The 24,506-nt window shown below is 39.0% G+C and overlaps 1 protein-coding gene and 1 gene segment (V, D, J or C); one reads left to right on the top strand and one right to left on the bottom strand.

Moving 5' to 3' along the window:
* Positions 1 to 169, bottom strand: part of LOC307010296 (Ig lambda chain C region-like) — a 46,868-nt gene extending 46,699 nt beyond the window's left edge. The window contains exon 1 of the C gene segment in view: positions 138 to 169.
* prpsap1 (phosphoribosyl pyrophosphate synthetase-associated protein 1) lies at positions 53 to 23,969 on the top strand. Of its 3 annotated transcripts, XM_079621865.1 has the most exons (12): positions 71 to 366; positions 821 to 873; positions 3,068 to 3,134; positions 4,340 to 4,512; positions 4,673 to 4,788; positions 4,893 to 4,948; positions 7,176 to 7,321; positions 9,605 to 9,643; positions 18,644 to 18,714; positions 18,806 to 18,952; positions 21,416 to 21,605; positions 23,601 to 23,969. In XM_079621865.1, the coding sequence occupies exons 1-11, from the start codon at positions 284 to 286 to the stop codon at positions 21,572 to 21,574; spliced, it is 1,110 nt and encodes a 369-aa protein (XP_079477991.1). In that variant the 5' UTR covers positions 71 to 283; the 3' UTR covers positions 21,575 to 21,605; positions 23,601 to 23,969. The 3 variants fall into 3 exon arrangements, with proteins under 3 accessions (XP_079477992.1, XP_079477993.1, XP_079477991.1); XM_079621867.1 differs by lacking the exon at positions 9,605 to 9,643 and having other exon boundaries at positions 66 to 366; XM_079621866.1 differs by lacking the exon at positions 9,605 to 9,643 and having other exon boundaries at positions 53 to 366; positions 21,416 to 23,969.
* The last annotated feature ends 537 nt before the right edge of the window (positions 23,970 to 24,506 follow it).

The raw sequence follows: 24,506 nt of genomic DNA, 5'->3' as shown, positions 1-24,506 counted from the left end.
ACTGGTTCAAATGATTCTCAAAGGAATCGAATGATTCACACGCGCCCGCCGCCAGGCGTCAGTAGCGAGGCGTCGTGCGTTCATAGACAGCAGTGGTGGAGCTCGCGCAGAAGAAATCGCTATGGTTGTTTGGAAACCGCAGTAAACGTTGGTCTTCTTCAATAGCCATTACAACATCCCACAGGCTTTCCTTTGTAAACACGAAGATAAACCCACAAAGACTCGGTAGCAGTAGACCTGTAAACGGCTCAGTGTTTGTTGTCGGTCATTGGGTTAGTTGATCATGAACGTGGCTAAAAGTGGTTATCGTGTTTTCTCGGCCAACTCTACGCCCGCCTGCATTGAGCTCTCTAAGAGGATTACAGAGTAAGTAAAGTATCCAACGACCAATTGCTCGATATTTCGCGATTATAGAAGCTGATTTTGATGTATAAATGTGATTTTGTTGTGACAGTGGCCTGTAGATCAGCAGAAACCTGGCCTGTTTCTTCGCAGCATCACTTTGATGATCACATGTAGGCTAGTTGTATAAGATTGTGATTGATAACTGATCTATAAAGCATCACCATTGTGCTCTTGCACATCACATAAGTGTGCTTACTTCAGGACACTGTGGCTAAATGTAATGTTTATCTCGTGCACGTGCAGAGATCAGGAACAGTGGGCTATTCATCACATAAGCTGTGCATGTGACTGACAAACATCCTGCATGCATTGCAAACTCTTGACTGAAGGAATACAAATCTATTTAATCAAAGCTTCAAAGTTACTGTCATGATAAGACATAACCTGTCGTGTTTTTCTGCTTGTGTTTGCGCAGGCGTCTTGGAGTCGAGCTGGGGAAATCAGTTGTGTACCAGGAGTCAAACAGAGGTGATCAATATAATGCTTTGTGTGTTCAAATACAGGTTGACCCTTGACACCCTGTCAGTTTTGACACGGACTGAACTCATTTTCACTATAATTTGATTTTAAAAAGTCATATATTGTGCGAACCGTAAAGCTTTTATGTTAATCTTAATACATAAATGGGTATAGTGTACTTGCTCGAGTAATAATAACATATTTAGTAAATCATTCATAATTGCAAACATCTAACCCTAATTATATAGTAAGTAGCCTACATGTTGTTCATTGATATCACTTAGTGCTTAATTCTATAATTACACGGTAACAAACTCCTTGCAATAAAGTGCTACACTTTATTTGGTAACACTTTATTTTACAGTGTCCTTGTTGCATTTTTACATTTACTTACCATAGTAATATCAGTAAATTGTGCATAATTACATATGATACAACTAAACATCAAACAAAATCCTAATCCTAGTGCATGTTGTTAATTAATATTACCCAGTACTTATAATTATATAATTACACTGTACAGTGTCTTTGTTACACTGTAATTATATATTTTAGTACTGAGTAATATTAAGTAACTACATGTAGCCTACTTACTATAGTGTGAGGATTAGGGTTTGTTGCATGTAATTATGCATAATTTATTGTACTACAGTAACTTAATGTTACAATGACACTGTAAAAATAAAGTGTAACCAAAACGTGATTCTCCTTACTGCATTACATCACTGATTTTTGTGTAATCACTAGGCTTAGAAAAAGCCATCAATGCATTTTTGCACTTTCAAGCTTCATCTGCATCTCTCTCAAGCTCTGCACTATTCATGACAATAATGTTCCTACATCACACAACACTCAAAGGATTGTTTCATATCTGTACGCAGAGAACTTCTCACAAAACAATTCTACCTAATTGACAACACGTTGCACACACATACATTTGTTCTTAATCTCGTTCTAATGTTAATGAATCTGGAGTATTCTAATGAGCGGCCGTGTGTCCGAGATTATAGTCGTTTGTTTGCATAAAACACGCCCAGGCGATCTCCAAATAAGGGCTTTCTGTACGACCCTTTCCTTTACAGCCTTTCGTCACGCTCAGCAAACACGTGAGCTTCTCTGAAGACGTATCTGAGAGCACAAGCATCTGCAAACACACGCTCAAACACGATAAACACCGTTTTCTACCACTCATTGGCCCAGCTGTACATGTGCATATCTGTGTTGTTGTTCAGAGAAACCTTGCAGATGAGCCATAACACTGCTTACTTCTTAATATTTCACTGTGTATGATGAAATGCAGTTCAAGTCGTCATTCGATGGAAGCTGCACTAGTCTTTTCTTCTTTCTTGTGACGTATGTATGTACGAGTGAAACGGCTTCTCGAATAAGAACAAAATTGTAGGACTAGATTTGTTTTTGTCGATTGTGGTTTGCTATTGGCTGATCTCATGTGAGTGACAGGTTGCTCCGCCCTCACGCCTGTAAACACATCATCAGAGAAGAGAAGAGATGCTGGAGGGGAAGATATTTTGATTAAAGTCTACAAGACACTTTAATTAAAAAAATATTTGTGCATGGATCAATTGTTTATAATAAATCCTGCAATAATTCATATAAATAAGAATTGTCAATTTTGTGGTGCCTTTATATGATTATATATTGTGTGGTTTCACTTTTACCAACATTTTAGTTTTTTTTTCGTAACAACTTTTAGTACAAAAGTTGGTGAATCGTGATTTTGTTCTTGATAACATTTGTGTGTTAGTGAATGAGACCTACCATGTGTCCTATCTAGTAGAAGAAAAACACTATCTGAAAAAATGCAGTATATCTGAATACACAGCACTGACATTCAAAGCACCCGGATGACCTTCTTCATACGGCCAGATTGTGTGTCCACGTATGAAATGCGTATCTGATGGACACTTTACAATCCCATGAGGCCACACCAGAGGATTTGTGACGGTGAAGCTCGAGCGACGTCACATGATATGATGACAACATGGCTGATGTTGCAGTGTGTCCAGATATCAGTCACATGACTACACGCGTTCAAACTTTATTGATGTTTTTTAATGGTCGCAAAGTAAATTTCTTATTTTTGTTTGAGGTAAAATATTACATTTCACCGAAAAAGCAGTTCGTAGCAACTGAATAATCCATTTAATGTTGCTTTATTGATGCGCTTGCTTCTGTCTTGCAGAAACGAGAGTTGAGATCAAAGAGTCTGTGAGAGGCCAAACAATCTTCATCATCCAAACCATTCCCAGGTGAGAGTGCGTTGGATCGGATTCAGAATAGGAAATCGGCACTCTTATTAAGTAACTTCAGGCTGTTTAAACTTATCTGTGCAATCTAAAATCATATATAATGCATCATTGCACACAAGGTGATATTTTTAATGTGAGTTGTAGTTGCCAGTTAAAGGAGAACTCCGGGCAATTTTTATGTTAATCTTGATCGTTATACCTTTGTGAGTACTGTCTATAGAAGAAAACCCGAACCGGATTGGTGCTTGCAACACGGAGCTGCTACCGCTAATGCCCAGAGCTCCACTCAGCTAAAACGTCTAAAACAAATGTCTGTCCAACATGATCAGGGTCCTTACATGACAACAAGATGCATTTAGCAACTTAGCCATTGTTTAACTTCACCTAAATAGTGTTTTAGGCGGCTAGCTGTAGTCCCGTGGGAACTCCCGTTGTAGCCGGGAAAGGGTATTGTTGACTGAAGAGTGTGAGGCTAGTTCTTCGTCTGTATACTCGGGTTTGAATAAATAAGGACGACCATCAAACTCAAAAGCCTCTTCCATGTGTTCAAAATCTTCTATATTCTCCATAGTTACGAACCATTTCTTCTTCATTTGTGAGCAACTCCGATCTTCACTCTTCACACGACACTCCTCCACCTGCACACTGCTATTTACCTTTTTCCGGCTACAATACAACGGGAGTTCCCACAGGACTTCAGCGCGAGACTACAGCTAGCAGTCTAAAACACTATTTAGGTGAATTTAAACAATGGCTAAGTTGCCAAACGCATCTTGTTGTCATGTAAGGACCCTGTTCATGACATTTTAATTGCATTTTGTGTCTGTTAAGAGGCACAAAAACACTCTTTATGAATATGCCCCCATAACTGCTGTTTAGCTGAGTGGAGCTCTGGGCATTAGCGGTAGCAGCTCCGTGTTGCAAGCACCAATCCGGTTTGGGTTTTCTTCTATAGACAGTACTCACAAAGGTATAACGATCAAGATTAACTTAAATTGCCCGGAGTTCTCCTTTAACTGGTTAGTTCACCCAAAAACCATTTACTTACAATCTCTTTCCATTGAACACAAAAGGTGAAAATCCATGTTTTTTAGTATTTATATACATGGCATCTTACCTTTTATTGTGAGCTGCATGCAGTCGTCTTTCAGGCCCAGAAGCACTTCTGAACCGTTGGCTAAAATCTATTTTTCTGTCTCTGTCAGAGATGTCAACACGGCTATTATGGAGCTGCTGATTATGGCCTATGCACTGAAGACCTCCTGTGCCAAGAACATCATCGGCGTGATCCCGTACTTCCCCTACAGCAAACAGTGTAAGATGAGGAAGAGAGGGTCTATAGTGTGCAAACTGCTCGCCTCCATGCTAGCTAAAGCAGGTAATGCGTTATAACGTGTCTGATGTTCCTTCTAATGTTTGGACGTAGCATTAAGTCTCTATCGTTATACGTGCATGCTGAACACTCGATGACTGCTGTCTGCTTCAAATGAAAACTATGCATTTTACAAACACATTTTTCTCTCTGCATGGATAACTAGGTCTGACTCATATAATCACAATGGATCTGCACCAGAAAGAGATCCAGGGCTTCTTCACATTCCCCGTGGACAACCTGCGGGCTTCTCCATTCCTGCTGCAGTACATTCAGGAGGAGGTCGGCGGCATTCACAGCCAACAACTTCACCTTTTTTAAATTGTTAAAATGATAAAATCATTAATATTGATAATTTCTCTTCTTCCTATTTCTGTTTTGCATAGGTTCCTGATTATAGAAATGCTATCATTGTAGCCAAGTCCCCATCCGCTGCAAAACGGTAACTGTTCCTCCTGGATTTGTTTTCCGTTTGTGTGTGTTTTGTGGGTGAAAGCAGGGCTAGATGGAAGTGGATGAGGGAGTGTGTTTAAACATTGTGACATGGGTTAAACCGAGCTGAGAACGCTTGCATACAGATTTACACTGAAACCAGAATTGTTGAAGGATTAGTTCACATCAAAATGAAAATTTCCTGATAATTTACTCACCCCAATGTCATACAAGATGTCCATGTCTTTCTTTCTTCAGTCGGAAAGAAATTTAGGTTTTTGAGGAAATCATTCCAGGATTTTTCTGCACAGAATGGACTTCAACCGCACCCATCTATCCCAATGTTCAAAGAAGTTTCAAATGTCCGTCTCAATGCAGCTTCAAAGTCTCTACACGATCCCAGTCGAGAAATAAGTAGGGAATGCTCCGAATCCAGGATTCGGTTTTGGATTCGCCCGAATACTGGGGTTTTTAAAGGGGTTCGGTTTCTGCCGAACCTTAGAATTGTTTTCCACCGAACCGAACCCTAGGCTTGCAATACGCGCGCTACGATGGTCGACGTCACGCTGCCGTTGATTACGGGAAAGTGTCTACGTAGTGTAACGCGTTGTCAGGAAGAAAAATAGGGATACCGGTAGAGTTAAACAGCTAAAGTTATAGCAGAGGCCAGACAGACAGACTCATGGAGGCGATTGGCATCTTACAACTCGCACTTTATTCCCCAATCGAACTCATGTAACTGTCACACGTTCTACCGTCCACAGCGTTACTTAATAAAATAAGATAAAAATGAGCATCAAACAGAAAGAACCCGCATACATGGGGTATCGAGGCGCATGTGAGTCTGAAGTATAAAATCATTGGTTACCCGTAAGCCAATCACATAACGTTTGGTTATGCGCCAGACAGCAGCATCGAACTGCCACTGTAAACACATTATAAATAATGCGAAAACGAAACCATCGAGAGAAATACCGGAGTGAACATGGCTGTCAACGACTTTTGTAGATTATGTGATGTAAATCTACGCATCCACGGCACAATCGGGGCCTCTAAACTATTATTTGACAGTAAAAAGAAACAGGAAAATATGTGCAGCCAACTGTCAAAGTTAGGATTAGTTCTGTCAAACACAGCTCTTTGTTCATTTCGAGTCTTTCCGAAATGCTGCAACTTAATTGCAAGATTACAGCGTGACATGGCAATATTTACGAACTGGGAAAAAAAGGAGACACTGACCTGTCAAAAGGGTGCCAGTTCGAGCTCGACAGATAAAAGAGACCTAGATATCACATGTCGACATCACCTCCATTCAAAATGTTTACCAAACACTCTTCTTGTTCGTCCTTCAGTTTGGAAATGCCGGGAATATTCTCCACAACAGAGCGAATTGCATCCCTTGTCTGTCTCCATAATATGGTAATATCCGCGGTCGTTTTCGAATTCCCCAATCTCAAACTCGGCGCTTATCGTCTACGTCACGGCTCTCAGCCCGCCCTCTGTTCGTTGATTGGCCGGCTGTTTTCAGACCGGAGGAAAACTGAGAGACATGTCGATGTCTCAGACTAAGTACAGAAGCGAAATGAAATTGAGCGGAAGTACGAAGTCTGACGTAGTCAGGCTACCGCAGACCAGCACAAGATGAATAATTGTGGTTAAAAAGTATATACGTTTGAAAAAATAGTTTTAAATGGCCGATCGTTTCTCTAGATAAGACCCTATTCCTCAGCTGGGATCGTGCAGAGCCATTTGAAGCACTTCAAAGCCCTTTGAAACTGCATTGATTTGGACTTCAACAATTTGGTTGCGGTTGAAGTCTGTTGTGTGGAGAAAAATCCTGAAATGTTTTCCTCAAAAATCTTAATTTCTTTTCCACTGAAGAAAGAAAGACCTGAACATCTTGGATGGTATTGGGGTGAGTAAATTATCAGGACATTTTCATTTTGAGGTGAACTAATATTTTTAGTGGAATCAGAACCAGAACAATTCCATTAACTGTATAGTTCTAACAAAAAAGCATCTTTCTATTCCCCGCACAAGATAATGTAATGTAGCACACAAGTTGAACTTTTTCAGTTTAAGAGCTTGACAGACACGGTCACTTTGAACTGTCTTTATAATGAATGCTAAAACTCCCAGAATTACTGAATCACAACCTGGCACTCATGAAGATCTAGGCAAGAGGCCCATAAGGAACATCTCTGTATGTGTCCCCTCTCTTGTCGTTGTCTCTTCAGGGCGCAGTCGTATGCGGAGCGTTTGCGTCTCGGTCTGGCCGTCATGCACGGAGAAGCTCAGTGTTCGGAGTCAGACATGGCAGATGGGCGGCACTCTCCTCCATGTGTCCGCAACACCTTTGGACACTCCGGCTTGGAGCTGCCATGTAAGAGCCACCACACTGTAGATCTGCACGACCCAGCAGCTTGAACCCTGTGACTAAACATTATTACGATTTTTAGTTTATAGACACTAACTAGACAGCTGAACACTCACAAAACCTGTCAAAACATGTCCTGCTTATATTTGACCCTAAAATTAAAAAAAAGGAATGGTTATACTTTATAAACACAAGTAATGTGAATAATCTTTACGTTGCAATTTTATTTTCGAGCAAACATCTCATTCTTATTAGTGTAATAATAATTTAAAAACACAAGATATGACAAAGATATTAAATTTAGGTTGTGAAGTATTTGTACCTCATGGTAGTATGTGTTGTACTGCCTTTAAGGTGATTAAGTATAAATATTGTATTTCAGTAATAGTTTACTGGTTTGTATTACAGTATTAAGAATTACCAGTAAGAAATATGGGAATTTAATAAAAAACAACAACCTCAAAAGTAGATTATAAAGAAGCAGTGTGGTTTTGAGAATTAGGGTTGAAATGGTCCATGTGTTTTGCATTCATTAGTTTTTGGTTTAATATTGAAAGCAGAAAAGTGATACAACGGTGCTTTTTTTTTTATTGTACCGAATTCTTGTTGAAAATTATTAGATTTTTTTTTTTTCTGCTTTCAGTATTAAACCAAAAAAAAATGTGCACAGACTGAAAATGTGTTTAATTGTCATGGAAATAAAGCCACAGTGCAAAAAAGACTTGGTAAGGAAAACAAATTAGTTAGTCTATGCAATTTAAAAAATGTTTGGGGTGAAATGTAATCTAGACATGTTTTTGTGAGATATATACCGTGATCCTGTTAATAAAGGGGTCGATTGCATTATTCAGCCTGCCGAATACCTGATTCTGGAGATCTGTTAAGTAGTTCAAGATAGGGCAAGAGGTTTTTTTAACCCTCCCACATTCATTTAGCACTGTCTCTAGATGTTTACTAAGGCTTTGTCTCAAAACCTAGTCAGTACGTGAGTTACCTAGACAATCTGCTCTGTTCTGTTCTGTTCCAGAACCTAGCAAGCCACCAAACTAGAAAAACAGTTTATGCAATATTGGTAGCTCTCGACTCAACGAATGTCTTGGTATTAATGTCTAAGTATTTAGAAGTTCATTAAAGTTCTTCCCTATTGTGTCATACTGTATATCATAGTGAAACTAACTAAATATTTCAAAACGGGGACCTCAGTTTTAACTCTTAAGATTTTGAGTGGGACCTACTAGCAAGTCCAATTGGTTAGAGTGGGTCGGCAAATTGATTGGTGACTTTCATTCCAATAATCGACAGTGCGATATTAATACTGTACGGTCCTGAGATTTTAAACAAACGTTGAAAAATATCTCTCTGAAGCATGTGCATATATAAACCAACAATTCAAGAACTGCACAAACTCTTAGAATATGTTTGACTCATGTTAGTTACCATTACAATACTTTTTTACGTTTTAATAGATAGAAAGTTTTACGGCATGCTGTTTAGGTAGACACTGGCCAGTAAAGGAATTAGACATCTAGGTTTTGAGAGACAGCTATTATTTGTTTTATATTTTTAGATACCTGCGTCTTACCTTGAGCACACAGTTTACTTAAAGGGATAGTTCACTTTAAAATTAAAATTCTGTCATCATTTACTCACCCTCAAGTTGTTTCAAACCTGTATTAATTTATTTCTTCTGCTGAACACAAAGAAAGATATTTTGAAGAATGTCAGTAACTAAACAGTAGTCTGTACCCATTGACTTCCATAGTATTTTTTTTTCCTACTATGGAAGTCAATGGGTACAGACTACTGTTTGGTTACTGACATTCTTCAAAATATCTTTCTTTGTGTTCAGCAGAAGAAATAAATTAATACAGGTTTGAAACAACTTGAGGGTGAGTAAATGATGACAGAATTTTAATTTTAAAGTGAACTATCCCTTTAATTAAGCGCACAGTGATATTTAGCATATTCATTTATGAGCAGGTTTTGTGTGGTATGTGTCTTGGCCTTTATATACTCACATTGCCTGAGAGTAGTTCACTCCAAGTAGTTCTATGTACATTTATGGTTTTTGTGTGGACTTTAACAATCCTCAAAAGACCCGCTCTTGTCTTTGTTCTTAATTTGAAGGCACTTAAATCAACTTGAAGTGTAAAAAAAAAGTTTATTTGAAAGCTTAGAAAAATATTTTAAGGTTTAATAAGGATTGTTGAAGTCCTAGTTTCTTGTTTGTATGTTCTATCATTTGTGTGTGGATTTTTGTTTAACGTGATGTTTATTTATTGGTAATAGGCAAACAACAAGTTCCGTTCCCAGGCATAGAGCTCCCAAGTATGATGGTTAACTCTATTTGCTACCGATCACATCAGTGAACACGCTGAAATGTTTCTTATTGCATGCGTGCAGTGGCTGAGGTCTCTCAGTGTCTGTGGTCCCAGCACTCTGAAGTACTTACTCTATTCACCATAAGGTCTTTATCAATTCACCCAAAAATGTTTCATTATTACTCACCCATGTGTCGTTCCAAACCCCTACGATTTTCGGTCATCTTTGGAACACAAATTAAGATATTTTTAATGAAATATGAGACATTTCTACAACTTTGACGCTTCAAAAAGTTCATAAAGGGATCATAAAACTAATCCATATGAATCGAGCAGTTTATCAAAATTTTCTGAAGAGTCTAGATTGCTTTATATGATGAATAGACTTAATTTAGGCTTTTATTCACATATAAACATTGATGAGTGAACATAAACAGAAGCTCAACCTTATTTGCTTGACGCATGAGAATGAACCTCATTGGTTCTTGCAGAAGCTCAAACGTGCTGCGTAACAGAAGAATGAACCTCATTGGTTCTTGCAGAAGCTCAAACGTGCTGCGTAACAGAAGAATGAACCTCATTGGTTCTTGCAGAAGCTCAAACGTGCTGCGTAACACGAGAATGAACCTCATTGGTTCTTGCTGAAGCTCAAACGTGCTGCGTAACAGAAGAATGAACCTCATTGGTTCTTGCAGAAGCTCAAACGTGCTGCGTAACACGAGAATGAACCTCATTGGTTCTTGCTGAAGCTCAAACGTGCTGCGTAACAGAAGAATGAACCTCATTGGTTCTTGCAGAAGCTCAAACGTGCTGCGTAACACAAGAATGAACCTCATTGGTTCTTGAGATGCTCAAACGTGCTGCGTAACATGAGAATGAACCTCATTGGTTCTTGAGATGCTCAAACGTGATGCGTAACACGAGAATGAACCTCATTGGTTCTTGCAGAAGCTCAAACGTGCTGCGTAACAGAAGAATGAACCTCATTGGTTCTTGCAGAAGCTCAAACGTGCTGCGTAACACGAGAATGTACCTCATTGGTTCTTGCAGAAGCTCAAACGTGCTGCGTAACACGAGAATGTACCTCATTGGTTCTTGCAGAAGCTCAAACGTGCTGCGTAACATGAGAATGAACCTCATTGGTTCTTGCAGAAGCTCAAACGTGCTGCGTAACATGAGAATGTACCTCATTGGTTCTTGCAGAAGCTCAAACGTGCTGCGTAACACGAGAATGTACCTCATTGGTTCTTGCTGTAGCTCAAACGTGCTGCGTAACATGAGAATGAACCTCATTGGTTCTTGAGAAGCTCAAACGTGCTGCGTAACACGAGAATGTACCTCATTGGTTCTTGCAGAAGCTCAAACGTGCTGTGTAACACGAGAATGAACCTCATTGGTTCTTGCAGAAGCTGAAACGTGCTGCGTAACACGAGAATGTACCTCATTGGTTCTTGCAGAAGCTCAAACGTGCTGCGTAACACGAGAATGAACCTCATTGGTTCTTGCTGAAGCTCAAACGTGCTGCGTAACACAAGAATGAACCTCATTGGTTCTTGCAGAAGCTCAAACGTGCTGCGTAACACAAGAATTAACCTCATTGGTTCTCGCAGAAGCTCAAACGTGCTGCGTAACACAAGAATGAACCTCATTGGTTCTTGCTGTAGCTCAAACGTGCTGCGTAACATGAGAATGAACCTCATTGGTTCTTGCAGAAGCTCAAACGTGCTGCGTAACACAAGAATGAACCTCATTGGTTCTTGAGATGCTCAAACGTGCTGCGTAACATGAGAATGAACCTCATTGGTTCTTGAGATGCTCAAACGTGCTGCGTAACACGAGAATGAACCTCATTGGTTCTTGAGATGCTCAAACGTGCTGCGTAACATGAGAATGAACCTCATTGGTTCTTGCTGTAGCTCAAACGTGCTGCGTAACATGAGAATGAACCTCATTGGTTCTTGAGATGCTCAAACGTGCTGCGTAACACAAGAATGAACCTCATTGGTTCTTGCTGTAGCTCAAACGTGCTGCGTAACATGAGAATGAACCTCATTGGTTCTTGAGATGCTCAAACGTGCTGCGTAACACGAGAATGAACCTCATTGGTTCTTGCAGAAGCTCAAACGAGCTGCGTAACACGAGAATGAACCTCATTGGTTCTTGCAGAAGCTCAAACGAGCTGCGTAACACGAGAATGAACCTCATTGGTTCTTGCTGAAGCTCAAACGTGCTGCGTAACATGAGAATGAACCTCATTGGTTCTTGCTGAAGCTCAAACGTGCTGCGTAACACGAGAATGAACCTCATTGGTTCTTGCTGAAGCTCAAACGTGCTGCGTAACATGAGAATGAACCTCATTGGTTCTTGCTGAAGCTCAAACGTTCTGCGTAACACGAGAATGAACCTCATTGGTTCTTGCTGAAGCTCAAACGTGATGCGTAAAACGAGAATGAACCTCATTGGTTCTTGCTGAAGCTCAAACGTGATGCGTAACACGAGAATGAACCTCATTGGTTCTTGCTGAAGCTCAAACGTTCTGCGTAACACGAGAATGAACCTCATTGGTTCTTGCTGAAGCTCAAACGTGATGCGTAACACGAGAATGAACCTCATTGGTTCTTGCTGAAGCTCAAACGTTCTGCGTAACACGAGAATGAACCTCATTGGTTCTTGCAGAAGCTCAAACGTGCTGCGTAACACGAGAATGAACCTCATTGGTTCTTGCAGAAGCTCAAACGAGCTGCGTAACACGAGAATGAACCTCATTGGTTCTTGCTGAAGCTCAAACGTGCTGCGTAACACGAGAATGTACCTCATTGGTTCTTGCTGTAGCTCAAACGTGCTGCGTAACACGAGAATGAACCTCATTGGTTCTTGAGAAGCTCAAACGTTCTGTGTAACATGAGAATGAACCTCATTGGTTCTTGCTGAAGCTCAAACGTGCTGCGTAACACGAGAATGTACCTCATTGGTTCTTGCTGTAGCTCAAACGTGCTGCGTAACACGAGAATGAACCTCATTGGTTCTTGAGAAGCTCAAACGTGCTGCGTAACATGAGAATGAACCTCATTGGTTCTTGCTGAAGCTCAAACGTGCTGCGTAACACGAGAATGAACCTCATTGGTTCTTGCTGAAGCTCAAACGTGCTGCGTAACATGAGAATGAACCTCATTGGTTCTTGCTGAAGCTCAAACGTTCTGCGTAACACGAGAATGAACCTCATTGGTTCTTGCTGAAGCTCAAACGTGCTGCGTAACACGAGAATGAACCTCATTGGTTCTTGCAGAAGCTCAAACATGTGCTGCATAACACGAGAATGAACCTCATTGGTTCTTGCAGAAGCTCAAACGTGCTGCGTAACACGAGAATTAACCTCATTGGTTCTTGCAGAAGCTCAAACATGTGCTGCATAACAGGGTTTGAAATGACATGAGGGTGAGTAAATGATGACAGAATTTTCATTTTTGGGTGATTTAACCCTTAATATTTTCCTCATTATGAGCACAAGAGCAGTTAAAAAGTATTAAATATTTGTAACAATAGCAATTGTGAGCTATTACCAAGAGTAGGGGTGGGCGGTATATCTAAAATACCACAATGCAAGTCTGCAAACAATATGTATCTCTATTTAGTTATTTTCAATATAAATTAAATTATAAAAGTACTGACCATTTTTGCATAATCCATTTAATGAAAGGGGTCTTATGCTTTTCCAATTTTAGTTAGTGTTTATTGTTGCTGTTTGAGCATAAAAAAGATCTGCAAGTTTCCAGAGAAGATATTTTATTTAAGATAATCCACTTTCCATGAACTACAACGCGTTTCTTCCAGATGTTACTCATTTAAATAATTTCCGCCCACAGAATACGCAAAACCGCCTTGTTGAGGCCAGGTTGAGCGAGAAGTCGGTGTTGTCGCTGTCAGAGAGATGCTTTTTTCCCCCACAAAACTCATTTGTTTGACCTTCCTAAGGTGGACGAACTTAGAGTGCTTGACTTATTTGAAACATTATAACGCAAACAATTGTTTATCTGTGTGCTGCACATTTTACGGAGAACGGCTCCCAGAACCTAATAGAGTACAATGCACAAAAGCTTCTTCTGAAATGGAGCAGTTCCCACTTTGTCGGGACAATCTGTTGTTTGTGGATCACAAATTGTAAGTATGTCTCACTACTTGTAGTTGCGTTTTCAATTAACGGTTATACGTTTTATGTTGTTGCTACGATGTAACAAAGGGCAAAGCTGTTTGGCTTCGCTAGCCAACATTAGTGTTGATATAGTGTTTACTGTAGCTTTTGTTAGCTCTCGCCTTTGTTTACCACCCCTTAGGACAATAAACCATGGTTTTGTGATTGATTACTGTTTGTATTACCATAGCTTTCCGGAAAATATCATGATTAAATTGTGTAACATAGTATCGAAATTGTATAAGAAAAAAGAACCACTGAAATGTCCTGTGAAATCTGTGCATGAAATCCGTTCTGAACTAGCTAACTACGTACTTCCGCTCAATTTTAATTTTCCTTCTGTACTACGTCTGGGTTTATGGTATATTCGTGGGTTTTCTCCGGTAAATTTTTTACCAGTCCAATCAGCGAACAGAGGGAGTGGCTGAGAAAGATGACTTTGAGGTCGTGCGCTAGTTTGAGTCGACATCCGTCACGACCAAACGTTAGCGATTGGTTATGGCAGATCCAGAGTGGCTCTGGGCAGATCCAATAGTTTTAAACTTCAACAGAGGACCCGCCTTCAAGGAAGTTAACGCTTGTCAATGGAGAGAGGCCAGACTCTCTGTACAAATGAAATGTACGAGAGTCTGGTAGGACAAGGCTAGTTCTGAACGATCCTCATGTTAACGTTCTTGAGTCTGAATTGGTATGAAATTGACGCCACCCTTAATATTTACATCTGAGAAGAGCTTGCGGTTATGGTAAGGGCCGTCACATTTCCCGACAAGTGACAAGTGGTGCCAATCACAACACACTGGGCCAGCTAACCAATCACAGCACATCTCGTATTTCGGAAAGAGCGGCATCATAGAAAATGACTCAATCGAGTCAGACTGGGGAGAGAGGTGCTGTAATAATAATGTAAAATATGTGAAACATGTGTTTTTTTTTTGTTTTTTTTTTTCAGTACACCCCAAAAACAAGACTTGGTAAAAGGGCATAATATGACCCCTTTAACTATTTTACTTCATCTTATGTTATATTTTTATTTGAAATGGTTCATTAGAAGCCATTGTACATAACTGCTCAAATACATCCACCATAGATACTGCCATACCGCCCAGCCTTAATATAATTTTACCAAATAATTGTACAAATGGATGTTTAAGCTTCAGAGTGCTTCACTCAAACAGAACTAAGAAACCTCGAATGAAGTGCTTTTTTTTTTTTTTTTTTGATTTCCATGTAATTATCATCATTTGTTCCATCGAAATGGAACCATTGAATGTCTGTCCGAGAGATATGCCTTTATTTGTGATCCAGGCTCATCTTGCCAATCAACACACCATGCCTGCTTATGAAAACCCCTAGACTGGAGTTTTTAAATGGTAGTCTTTTAGCTGCTTGTAACCAAGGCTCTTGCATCGTCTTGGAAACACATGACCTTGATAAATAGAGGAAGGTGTTTGCTGTAAGTTTCTATCAAGAGTTCGAGTTTTTATTACAGGGCTAATTTAAAAACAAGCTAGCGTATGTGAAGTCAACATATGCTTTGTGGTCACAAGCTTGTAGAAATACACAGTGAATATTTAATATACAGAAAAACTTGTTAATATCCACTACCAGACTTCAAAATTGCCGTTGTCTATCAGCACTTGTTGGGGTCGTTCACACAGGACGTTATCTTGCATTGCATCTGCGGTGTTTTATATCATTTTTATATTTAGTGTGTAATGTTGTTAACGAAAACGATGACAACTTTCTTCAATGACCTTTTTTTAGGACTAAGACTGATTACAAGACAACAAGGGAATTAAACAATAACTGTGACTATAATAATATGCAATATATTGTTGACGAAAAAAAAACAAGACTAATATGTAGTTAAAAAATAAAGACTTTACCTTTGTCGGAAAAAAAAATACCAAAATTTACAAACATGGCCAAAACTAGTGTTCTTGGGGGTAAAAATTGCATTCTGGTCGCTTTAACCTGCGGACTACAAAAACTTCGCATTACTGACTGAGCTTTCATGCTTGCGGTTGCCGGATGTTAGGAGTGCAAGTTCCCCAATCAGAGAATTTCTGTTAAAAGGATAATTTTTATCCTAAACGAAAGAAGATATTTTGAAGAATGTCAGAAACCAAACAGTTGAACCCCATTGACTTCCATTATATATATATATATATTTTTCATACTATGTAAGGCAATATGATTATCAATTTAACCAAAATGTGAAGTTTTCATTTACTAAAACTAGACTAAAATGCCCAGCTATTAAATTGACTAAAACTTGACTAAACAAAAACATGACAAGGTTGACTAATGTGATGATAAACTAAAAAGTACATTTGAGACAGGACAAAGACTAAATAGAAAAGCTGACAAAATTAACACCACTAGATGTGTCACAATAAGAAAATAAATTCCTTTTTCTGCTGGTTTGGCTGAATTTTTTCAGTTGCCAGAGATTCGGTGCATTACTATTTTCACGGCATTGTCATGTAAAGCCCTGTTCACACTGAAAGCCATTAAAACTGGAGTGCTGCTGGTTTCTAGTACTCTAATTCAGTATCTAAGTATGTCAGGCGGGAAATCACTGATTGCATTGGTAGTCGCTGCGTCATGTCTCTGATCATTTGCACAAAGATAATCTCTGCCATGTTACTAATCACCGTGGAAAATTACGTCATTTCAACGCTGATTGGCAGCTGACACTGCAAGAATACACACAGTCTTAAACAGATTGCAGACAAGGAAAACATCTATTAAATATTTGTGATTTTATTTTAAAAACAAAAATTATAAAACGGCCCCCTTTCACATTTCTGGTGTTCTCAGAATCGGAAACCTATAGTGGTAAACGGAAACTATGACATACATAACTTTTGCTTTCCCATTTGCTCCAATAGCTGAAGAAAATAAAATCCATGATGGCGTTTCTTTGATGTTCTGAAAAGGGAAAAAAATATCAAGTTATTTAGTACGTTAGTCAGACGACAGAAAGTTGTCAAATTTGCCATCACTCTCTCGACTAATGCTCGCTGTGTAAACTTGTTTTCTGAAATGTAATGCAAAGCCAATGTAACGCACAGTACGAGTAAACAATTTACATGTTCATTACATAAAAAAATTAAATTAATATCCACCTTATTCCTGATGACCTTACTGAGTTTTGAATTGTGGGTGGCACTTCCGATTTGGGGAACTTCCATTCAAAAACACTGAAACTAATAATTTCAAATCATAAGGTTTCCCTACAAATAAAGCTGATCCGTCAGTTTTCCTTCATGATTTATTTTCAGGCATCATGAGACAAGTTATAACAAGAATATCTAGCTCTTTTCAGTCGCTGCTTTCTTTTCCTCGTGATTATTTTATTCTTTCCCTTTGCAATCCGCTGTAAAAGTATGAAAAAGGACAACATATACTGCACATTTGTGGTCCGTTCTCCCGAATTTAATTTACGATATACATTCCATTAATCATTCACTGGAATGCACGAATGAGAATCTCTCGTTATTCTCCTCAAATCCTCACATCTCTTCTTTCCAGGTTTTTTTTTTCCACAGGTAAATGCAATTTATAATCTGTCAAAATGGCGGAAATCACTTTTATCAAATAACGCAAAAGTTAATGAACATTTTTGATTAAGGCAACATACATAATACATATATTACTACAGTGATATTTAACCAAAGACTCGCACTTTTGAGGTTATTTGGTCTGTTGAAATTACCTTGTTGATGCTTTCACACTTTTAAATGTCCTTTTAATGTCCGATAGTTGAAGGGCGAGTAGATTGTCATCTCATTGTGACACTTTTTTTTAACGTATCGCGTTCATAGAGCGAGCCCTTCACACGAAAGTTACACCCATAATTCGCACAAAGTGTCATCGGACGTAGGAATAAGGTGGATAGGTTTTAAAATGGCTCGATTTACAATGTTGATAATGGTTATCCCAGTCTGTAAGATGTGGGTTTTGTGCGTCTGTGTGCTGGTGCCTCTCAATCGGCTGTAGCTCTTTTCAAGTCAAGATCTCGTCCTCTGTGAATTGCTCCGTTCAAATGTGCCATTTTAAGATATGTATATCACAGCAGCTTCTTGCTGTAGTGGGTCTTTAAGCCTGTACGGTCTGCAAACATTGTTAATCTGATAGTATAAATATCGAAAAAGCTTTGTGGGTCTTGCTGTTGATGAAAGGCATGTGTTGAAGGCATGCATAACTCCTTTAACCCTATGTATTCTTAAAATCGGCCCGCCAGCCTTCCTCTCTCGTGTTTACTTGGGTCGGTGTGTTTTTGGCTGTGTTCCAGTGTCTTTCCTCTGGATGAATGACATTAGCCCTTCTTGACCTCTCCTAAATTACAGCAATGTCCTGGAGTCTGTCATGCTGACTCGAGGACAGATTGATTGATTGATTGATGTGTAGTTTCCTGCACTGACTCTTAGTGTAAACCTCTAGACATTTGCCTCTATGATTGGGTACATTGGGGACCAAGAGATGATCATTTTGATTTCTGCATGGCATGTGCCGCGATGAGTTTTTTCATTGCTATTTGGATTGAATTCAATTGTAGGTGGGGTAAAATGGGAAGCATTCTCCAACAAATAGGCTAGTGCTATGCTATGCTATCGGGTCCCTTCAGGACTCTTTAAATTTTAGTTTTACCATTTGATTATATGGGTTGGTTGGGCCATTACATACAGTTCTAGGCCGATTCATACACTTCTTACCCCATCTTACCCAATCTACTTTGATGATGGAATGTGATTGGATTGGACTCGATTTCCTGAAATGATGTGCAACGCCAGTTTATATTTTTCTTTATAGTAATGATGGCCAAGGAGAAACCGCCCATCACAGTTGTCGGAGATGTCGGAGGCCGCATCGCCATCATTGTCGTAAGAAATGCAGATTTTTGGACTAGTTGGCAGTATGACAGTATTTTTTTGATTGACAGGATGAGCAATGCATGTGTTTTCCGTCCTGTAGGATGACATCATCGATGATGTGGAGGACTTTGTGGCAGCAGCTGAGATTCTGAAAGAGAGAGGAGCTTATAAGATCTACATCATGGCCACCCACGGACTCTTGTCTGCGGACGCCCCGCGCCTCATCGAGGAGTCCGCTATAGACGAAGTGAGTCTTTCAGCCCATTTACTTGAACATTCTGGCTCTCTCAAAAAAAAAAAAAAAAAAAAAAAAAAGCACATTAAAGACTAAGTTATGCTATGCAGATTTGAAGCATGTAAATTCCAGGTTTACCATGACACAGCCTTATTCTTTCCTCGGGTCATTTTGACCCGAAACTTAGAGCCCTGCACGGGCCTCAAATCTAGGCCTTAGCCCGGCCCTGGCCCGAGACGCTCAGGCCCTAGCCCGACCCGTGTCCGACAGCTCATCTTAATTATCAGCCCGAGTCCGACCCGAGCCCGTTTTCTTTTTTTTTTTTTTTTTTTTTTAAATATAGCCTACACAGCTGTAGCCTGGCCTAGGGCAAACTAGCTATTTGCAGCCATTAAAATAGGTCAGTTTTGTTAGTTATGTTTCTTTTCATTTCTTTATTAAGTTAATTTAGACAAATGTTCGGTTTCTTTTTGTTTTTTTATTGACGACCAAGCAGTCGACAGCGAGTTAAACATGTTTGATCCATTTAGCCTCTCAAATCAACACTTTACTTGGCTACAATAAAATCCATAAAACACCTTAAGCATATCACACATAGACAGTTATAGTTTAAACGTTTATTATCATTTTTTAAAAGCTGAGGCAAACTGCTCTGCTGCTCACAGTCGCATCAGCGCTCGCAAACGAAATGAGCTATAGCCTACAATCTAAACAAATCAAATAAATGGCATTAAATTAAAAACAAACATGCAGATTATCTTACCTCAAAAATCAAGTCTTCACTACAGAACATGGCCATTCTTATTTCCAATAGTTTCCAACAGACTGATGAAAATAAAGTCGTTTTCAAACGAAAACCAACAAGACAGCCCCCTAACATGGCTAAGAACAGTTTCTTACAGAGCATCGTGAAGAAAAATCACAGCATCCACAGTGGAAGGTTTTAATCCAGTCATACTTTTTTCTTGAACTATTCCAGCTGCGCTGAAGTCACGCTCGCTATACTTCTGCTGCTGGCAGGGAGACTAAAAACAGCGAGCCGGTCGCGCGAATCTTGGGTCGTGCCGCTGGGAAACGCGTGCGTGTGTGTGTGCGCGCGAGCGCGAGCAGACTGTCATGTGTCAGTCATATGTCAGTGTGATAGGTTTAAAACGTCTTTCTATGTTTGTTTTTTCATCGTCAACTTCTCATATTTAATTTTAATACATGTCTGAAATAGGCTATAAAAAGAAGGATAAGCCTAAAACAGGCCCGAGGCCCGGCCCGCGTGTGAACTATAACGTGAAAATTGGCCCGAAGCCCGGCCCTAGGGGCGTAAATAAGTCGGGGCCCGTCGGGCTCGGGCTGAAATGCAGGGCTCTACCGAAACTCATTTTACATATTTTTTTTCTTCAATTGACTGTTCATCAGACGGGTCCAAAACCCTAGGACTTTTGTCGCACTTGAACCATGAATACATAACATTTTTTTTTGAATGGATTCGAGGAGTTTTCTGGTTGAAATTTATAAAAAAAATAAACAAATCCTTCTCTCGCGGGTCAATTTGACCCCCATAGGAATGAATGGAATTTGAGGAATGCTTCTGTACACACAGACAAAACTAAAAATGCTAATACTTTACCAAAACATTTTTTTTAATAATGTGTACATGTGTATCTGAATGCATACAGAAGTAACTGTCTTTAGGACCCAGCGGAACAGCTCATTTGCTCCATATAGAGCAATAAGGCCATTTAGTGGCAAGAGTCATGAAATATCATGTTATATTATTTATTTTCCACAAGTGGTCGGCAAAGACACTCAATGTAAGATATTTTGACCTGAATTAAAAGGTTTATACATGAAATTGTGAATTATTTTGAATTTAAGTTGAAAGAATGTGAGGAATGTGCTTAAATTACTATTTATTTATTATTTATTGATCACATTTAGTAATTTAAAGGTAAAAAAAAGAAGCTTATTCTATTTCACTTTGACAATATTTTTATGCATTTTTTTTATTTTTTTTATTTTAAGTAATTTTTGGGCTTCGGGTCATTTTGACCCACGAGGGAAAAATGTGTTACAAAGTGCGAGGAAAGGATGAGGAAAGTAATGTAACTTTAGTAACTGTTACATTTTGCAAGGCTCTAACCAGGCCTTACCATTTAGGATTGGAGGAACCTTAAGAAACTGCCATTCAAAGATGTAATTGACCATTGCTTTGAATACTGAGGGGGATGTCTATGGAAAATATGGCCCTGATACGTTAAGCGTGATTTGGGAATAGAAGGTGATTTCTTCAGAAAAAAAAAAAGTTCAGCAGTAACTCTTTTCAAATGGAATAAAAATATATTTATGAAGTTCACAAGTGGCACTATTTCTTGAGAATGAGCTAGATGTCCATTACCTTCTTTTACATGGATGCTTAATACGTTCATCAATTTTAACAGATATTAAAATGTTGCATGACCAAATGTTTGGGATGTCTTTCAGGTGGTGGTGACCAACACTGTCCCTCACGAGGTGCAAAAGCTGCAGTGTCCTAAGATCAAGACGGTGGATGTCAGCATGATCCTGGCCGAGGCTATCCGACGCATTCACAACGGGGAGTCGATGGCCTACCTCTTCCGCAATATCACAGTAGACGACTAGCCAACAGACACATTTTGGGTTAGAGACGAAGGTGAGGTGTAGAGTTTAGGGAAGTATCTCGCGCAGTTGAGAGGTGTGCCAATGCAGTTCCCCATTCCCAGCACAACCAAGCGCTACAGTCACCTTACTTTCTCAAAACACCCGCTTTTATTCGTCAAAACAATCTGAACAAACTCCCATTGCCAAATGACACGAATTTCAAAATAAATGAACAATTATTCAAACCTGTAAATTTACAGTTTTTTTTTTTTCTTAACGCAGATATGAAGTTATATTCCAATGCAAAGAATAGAAATTATGCAAGTGTTCACTTACCTGCACATCTGTTTTTACCTTTAAGTGGATATCAGTTATGGATCTACTTTCCTGATGGAAAACTGATGATTTTTGGTTAAATTCTGCCTAATGAAGTTGCTTCAAAAGTTCACCCAAGAATAATTTCATGTTTAATGTTGTTCTAAATCCATATATCTTTCTTTTGTCTGTGGAACACACTAGGCAAAAAATAAAAAAATAAAAAAAGTCTCTATTTGCAAATATTATTTAGACCAGAGCAAAATATTCCAAGGAGGTTTTTTTGGCCAGATGTAAATGTTGAATTTCTTTTTTTGGTTGAACTATTCCTTTAACGCTTGATATCTGTAGTGCACATTAATGGCCCGGGTATACTTAATTTTCTGCGCTCCGCTCCGTCCCGCGCACAGTCGTCTCCGCTCCTTCAATTGCTTTATTATTACCTGAGTCGTGTCGCTCACAGGCCGTACATGTAGGAGGACAGAAGAAGAAAAGTAGCGGATCTGCCATTGCATGCAAAGTTAAGTACAAGAACCAAATCCAAAACGACGGAGAATTAGATCATGCTTGGAATGGTGGAAGTATACTTTGGGCTTAAGGAACCACAATATATTATGTTATACTGGTTTAATACTGGTTAAAACGTGTCATGAATGTTTACTTCATTGGGCAAAACTAACACTTTACAATAAGGTCTCAATTGTTAACATTAGTTAATACATTAGTTACATGAACTTGCTATGAGAAATAGTCAAACCAATGATTCAGACACCAGATGTGGATTATAATTTTTTATATTTTGTTTTACTAGTGAGTGCAGGACACTATAGTTCATTTATGTAAGTGAAGATAGCTAAATGCAGTAAACTGTGACATATTATTCATACAGTGACTACCAGTAAAATGTTTACAAATTTGGGACCAAATATTATTCAGACACTTTGACCTGACCATGTTTTGCTGAAGTGTTTTTTTTCTTTAATTGCTAATTCGACCTTTTTACACCACAGACTGAACAAAATGAAGCATTGCTTGGTGATTGGTGGAGCTAAAAAGTGTGTAGTTAAATGTAACAGCTGACAGATATTCAACCGAATTAATTTGTGAGACAGAAGGATGGACAAAACCAGTGACATATTAACTGATAACTCTTGAGTTCTTGTCATATTTTATAACCATTTTCGAAACTATAGCGAATGAATCTGTGATAATGTGAGACATGTTGAAGGTGTCTGAATAAATTGTGGTATGACTATATATTTTTGCAGCATTTATTAACGTTAGTTTATAAATTGTCCGTTCATGTTTGTTCACAGTGCATGAACCAATGTTAACACACACACAACTTTTGATTTTTTTTATAATATAATCATTAACTAATGTGGTTAAGTATTGTCCACATAACAAATGAAGCCCTATTGTAAAGTGTCACAGACCAAACAGAAGAGCTCTGAATGAAGCGCGTACTGTGAATACTTCTCCATATACTCCTACACGGCAAAACCAAGGGAGTGAACATGCCATGTAAAACTCGTCTCTGTATAATCTGTTCCTCAGTTTCAGTGCATTCGTGTTGCTAATGTCAAAATCTGGCGTAGATGATGCAGCTTTATAACTTGAAGGCATTTGAAAGCATATTAGCAATACTAGGCCAATGAATGCAGTACACTGTGAACGCTTGGCTAGTTAACTGATAATACCATCTAGCTTTTGCTTCCTGATTAAACCGTAGATGAGAGCGGGATAACTGAGGGATGGAGAACACATGCACCAGCACTGCCCCCCTCCCCCTCCCCGCACGTCCCCATTCTTCTTCTGCCGTCGGTCCGTGTCCGTTTGAAGCACAGCAACACTTCTTTCTTTTAACCTTATCTTCCACATCTTCTGTGTTCCTCAATTGTACGTCAACTCCCAGTGCCTCACTCTGTGAGAGTGACAGTGGTTGCTATGGCAACCTTATTCGAAGCTGTTATATTTTTTTGCTGTTGTGCAAATAATGGTCCAACCTTACAGAGAAACATGCATTTGTTTTTGCTACAATGTACTGTATCTGCTGTTGCTTTGCAATCTTATTTTTGTAAATAAACACAGATTCGCTTCACGCCGCTTCTCTGTTGAATCTTTATTGAACTGAAACACAGAAAAGCACATGCAGTTTGAGTCAGATTGAGTGCCACGATGCTCTTAAACGTGTCCGCCACGCTCCTGTCGGCATGTGATGTCGTCAGTGGTCTCTTCGGTATTAGAGGACGAGGTCGTGAAGGACACTTTACTTGCTCTAAACTCCTCAGGTTTTTACACGCCATACTGAGGAGCTTAGACCAAGTCAAGCGACCCAAACAAAAGAACCTGTGGAAATATTTCTGGGTGACGTTTCGCCTAAAAAAAAGAAAGAAAAGAAATTGCGTAAAGAGTATTATGCCTATATCAGGACAAATATTAGTTTTTTGTTGTTGTTGTAATGTGATATTACATTCATGACAATTAAGCACACACAGTCGTTACCATAATTCGCCTGTACCTTTTTTACTGTTTTCTTTTGTCAATGATTTGCAATATTTGTTAAAAAAAAATATAAATCTGAATAAATAAAAAGTGGTATATCTAAACCTTAAACTACCATGATGTATGTATATAT

Source organism: Phoxinus phoxinus (assembly GCF_949152265.1).
Source record: "Phoxinus phoxinus genome assembly, chromosome: 1".
Lineage (NCBI taxonomy): Eukaryota > Metazoa > Chordata > Actinopteri > Cypriniformes > Leuciscidae > Phoxinus > Phoxinus phoxinus.
The sequence above is the reverse complement of the archived record's forward strand: the minus strand, read 5'-3'. Positions and strand labels throughout refer to the sequence as shown.

What these genes read in the sequence shown, in the direction of transcription:
- prpsap1 (XM_079621865.1), top strand. Translation starts at nt 284, where the DNA reads ATGAACGTGGCTAAAAGTGGTTATCGTGTTTTCTCGGCCAACTCTACG. An exon ending in TGCAGTACATTCAGGAGGAG is followed by an intron (nt 4,789 to 4,892) that starts GTCGGCGGCATT and finishes TGTTTTGCATAG; the next exon opens with GTTCCTGATTATAGAAATGC. An exon ending in CTCCGGCTTGGAGCTGCCAT is followed by an intron (nt 7,322 to 9,604) that starts GTAAGAGCCACC and finishes TATTGGTAATAG; the next exon opens with GCAAACAACAAGTTCCGTTC.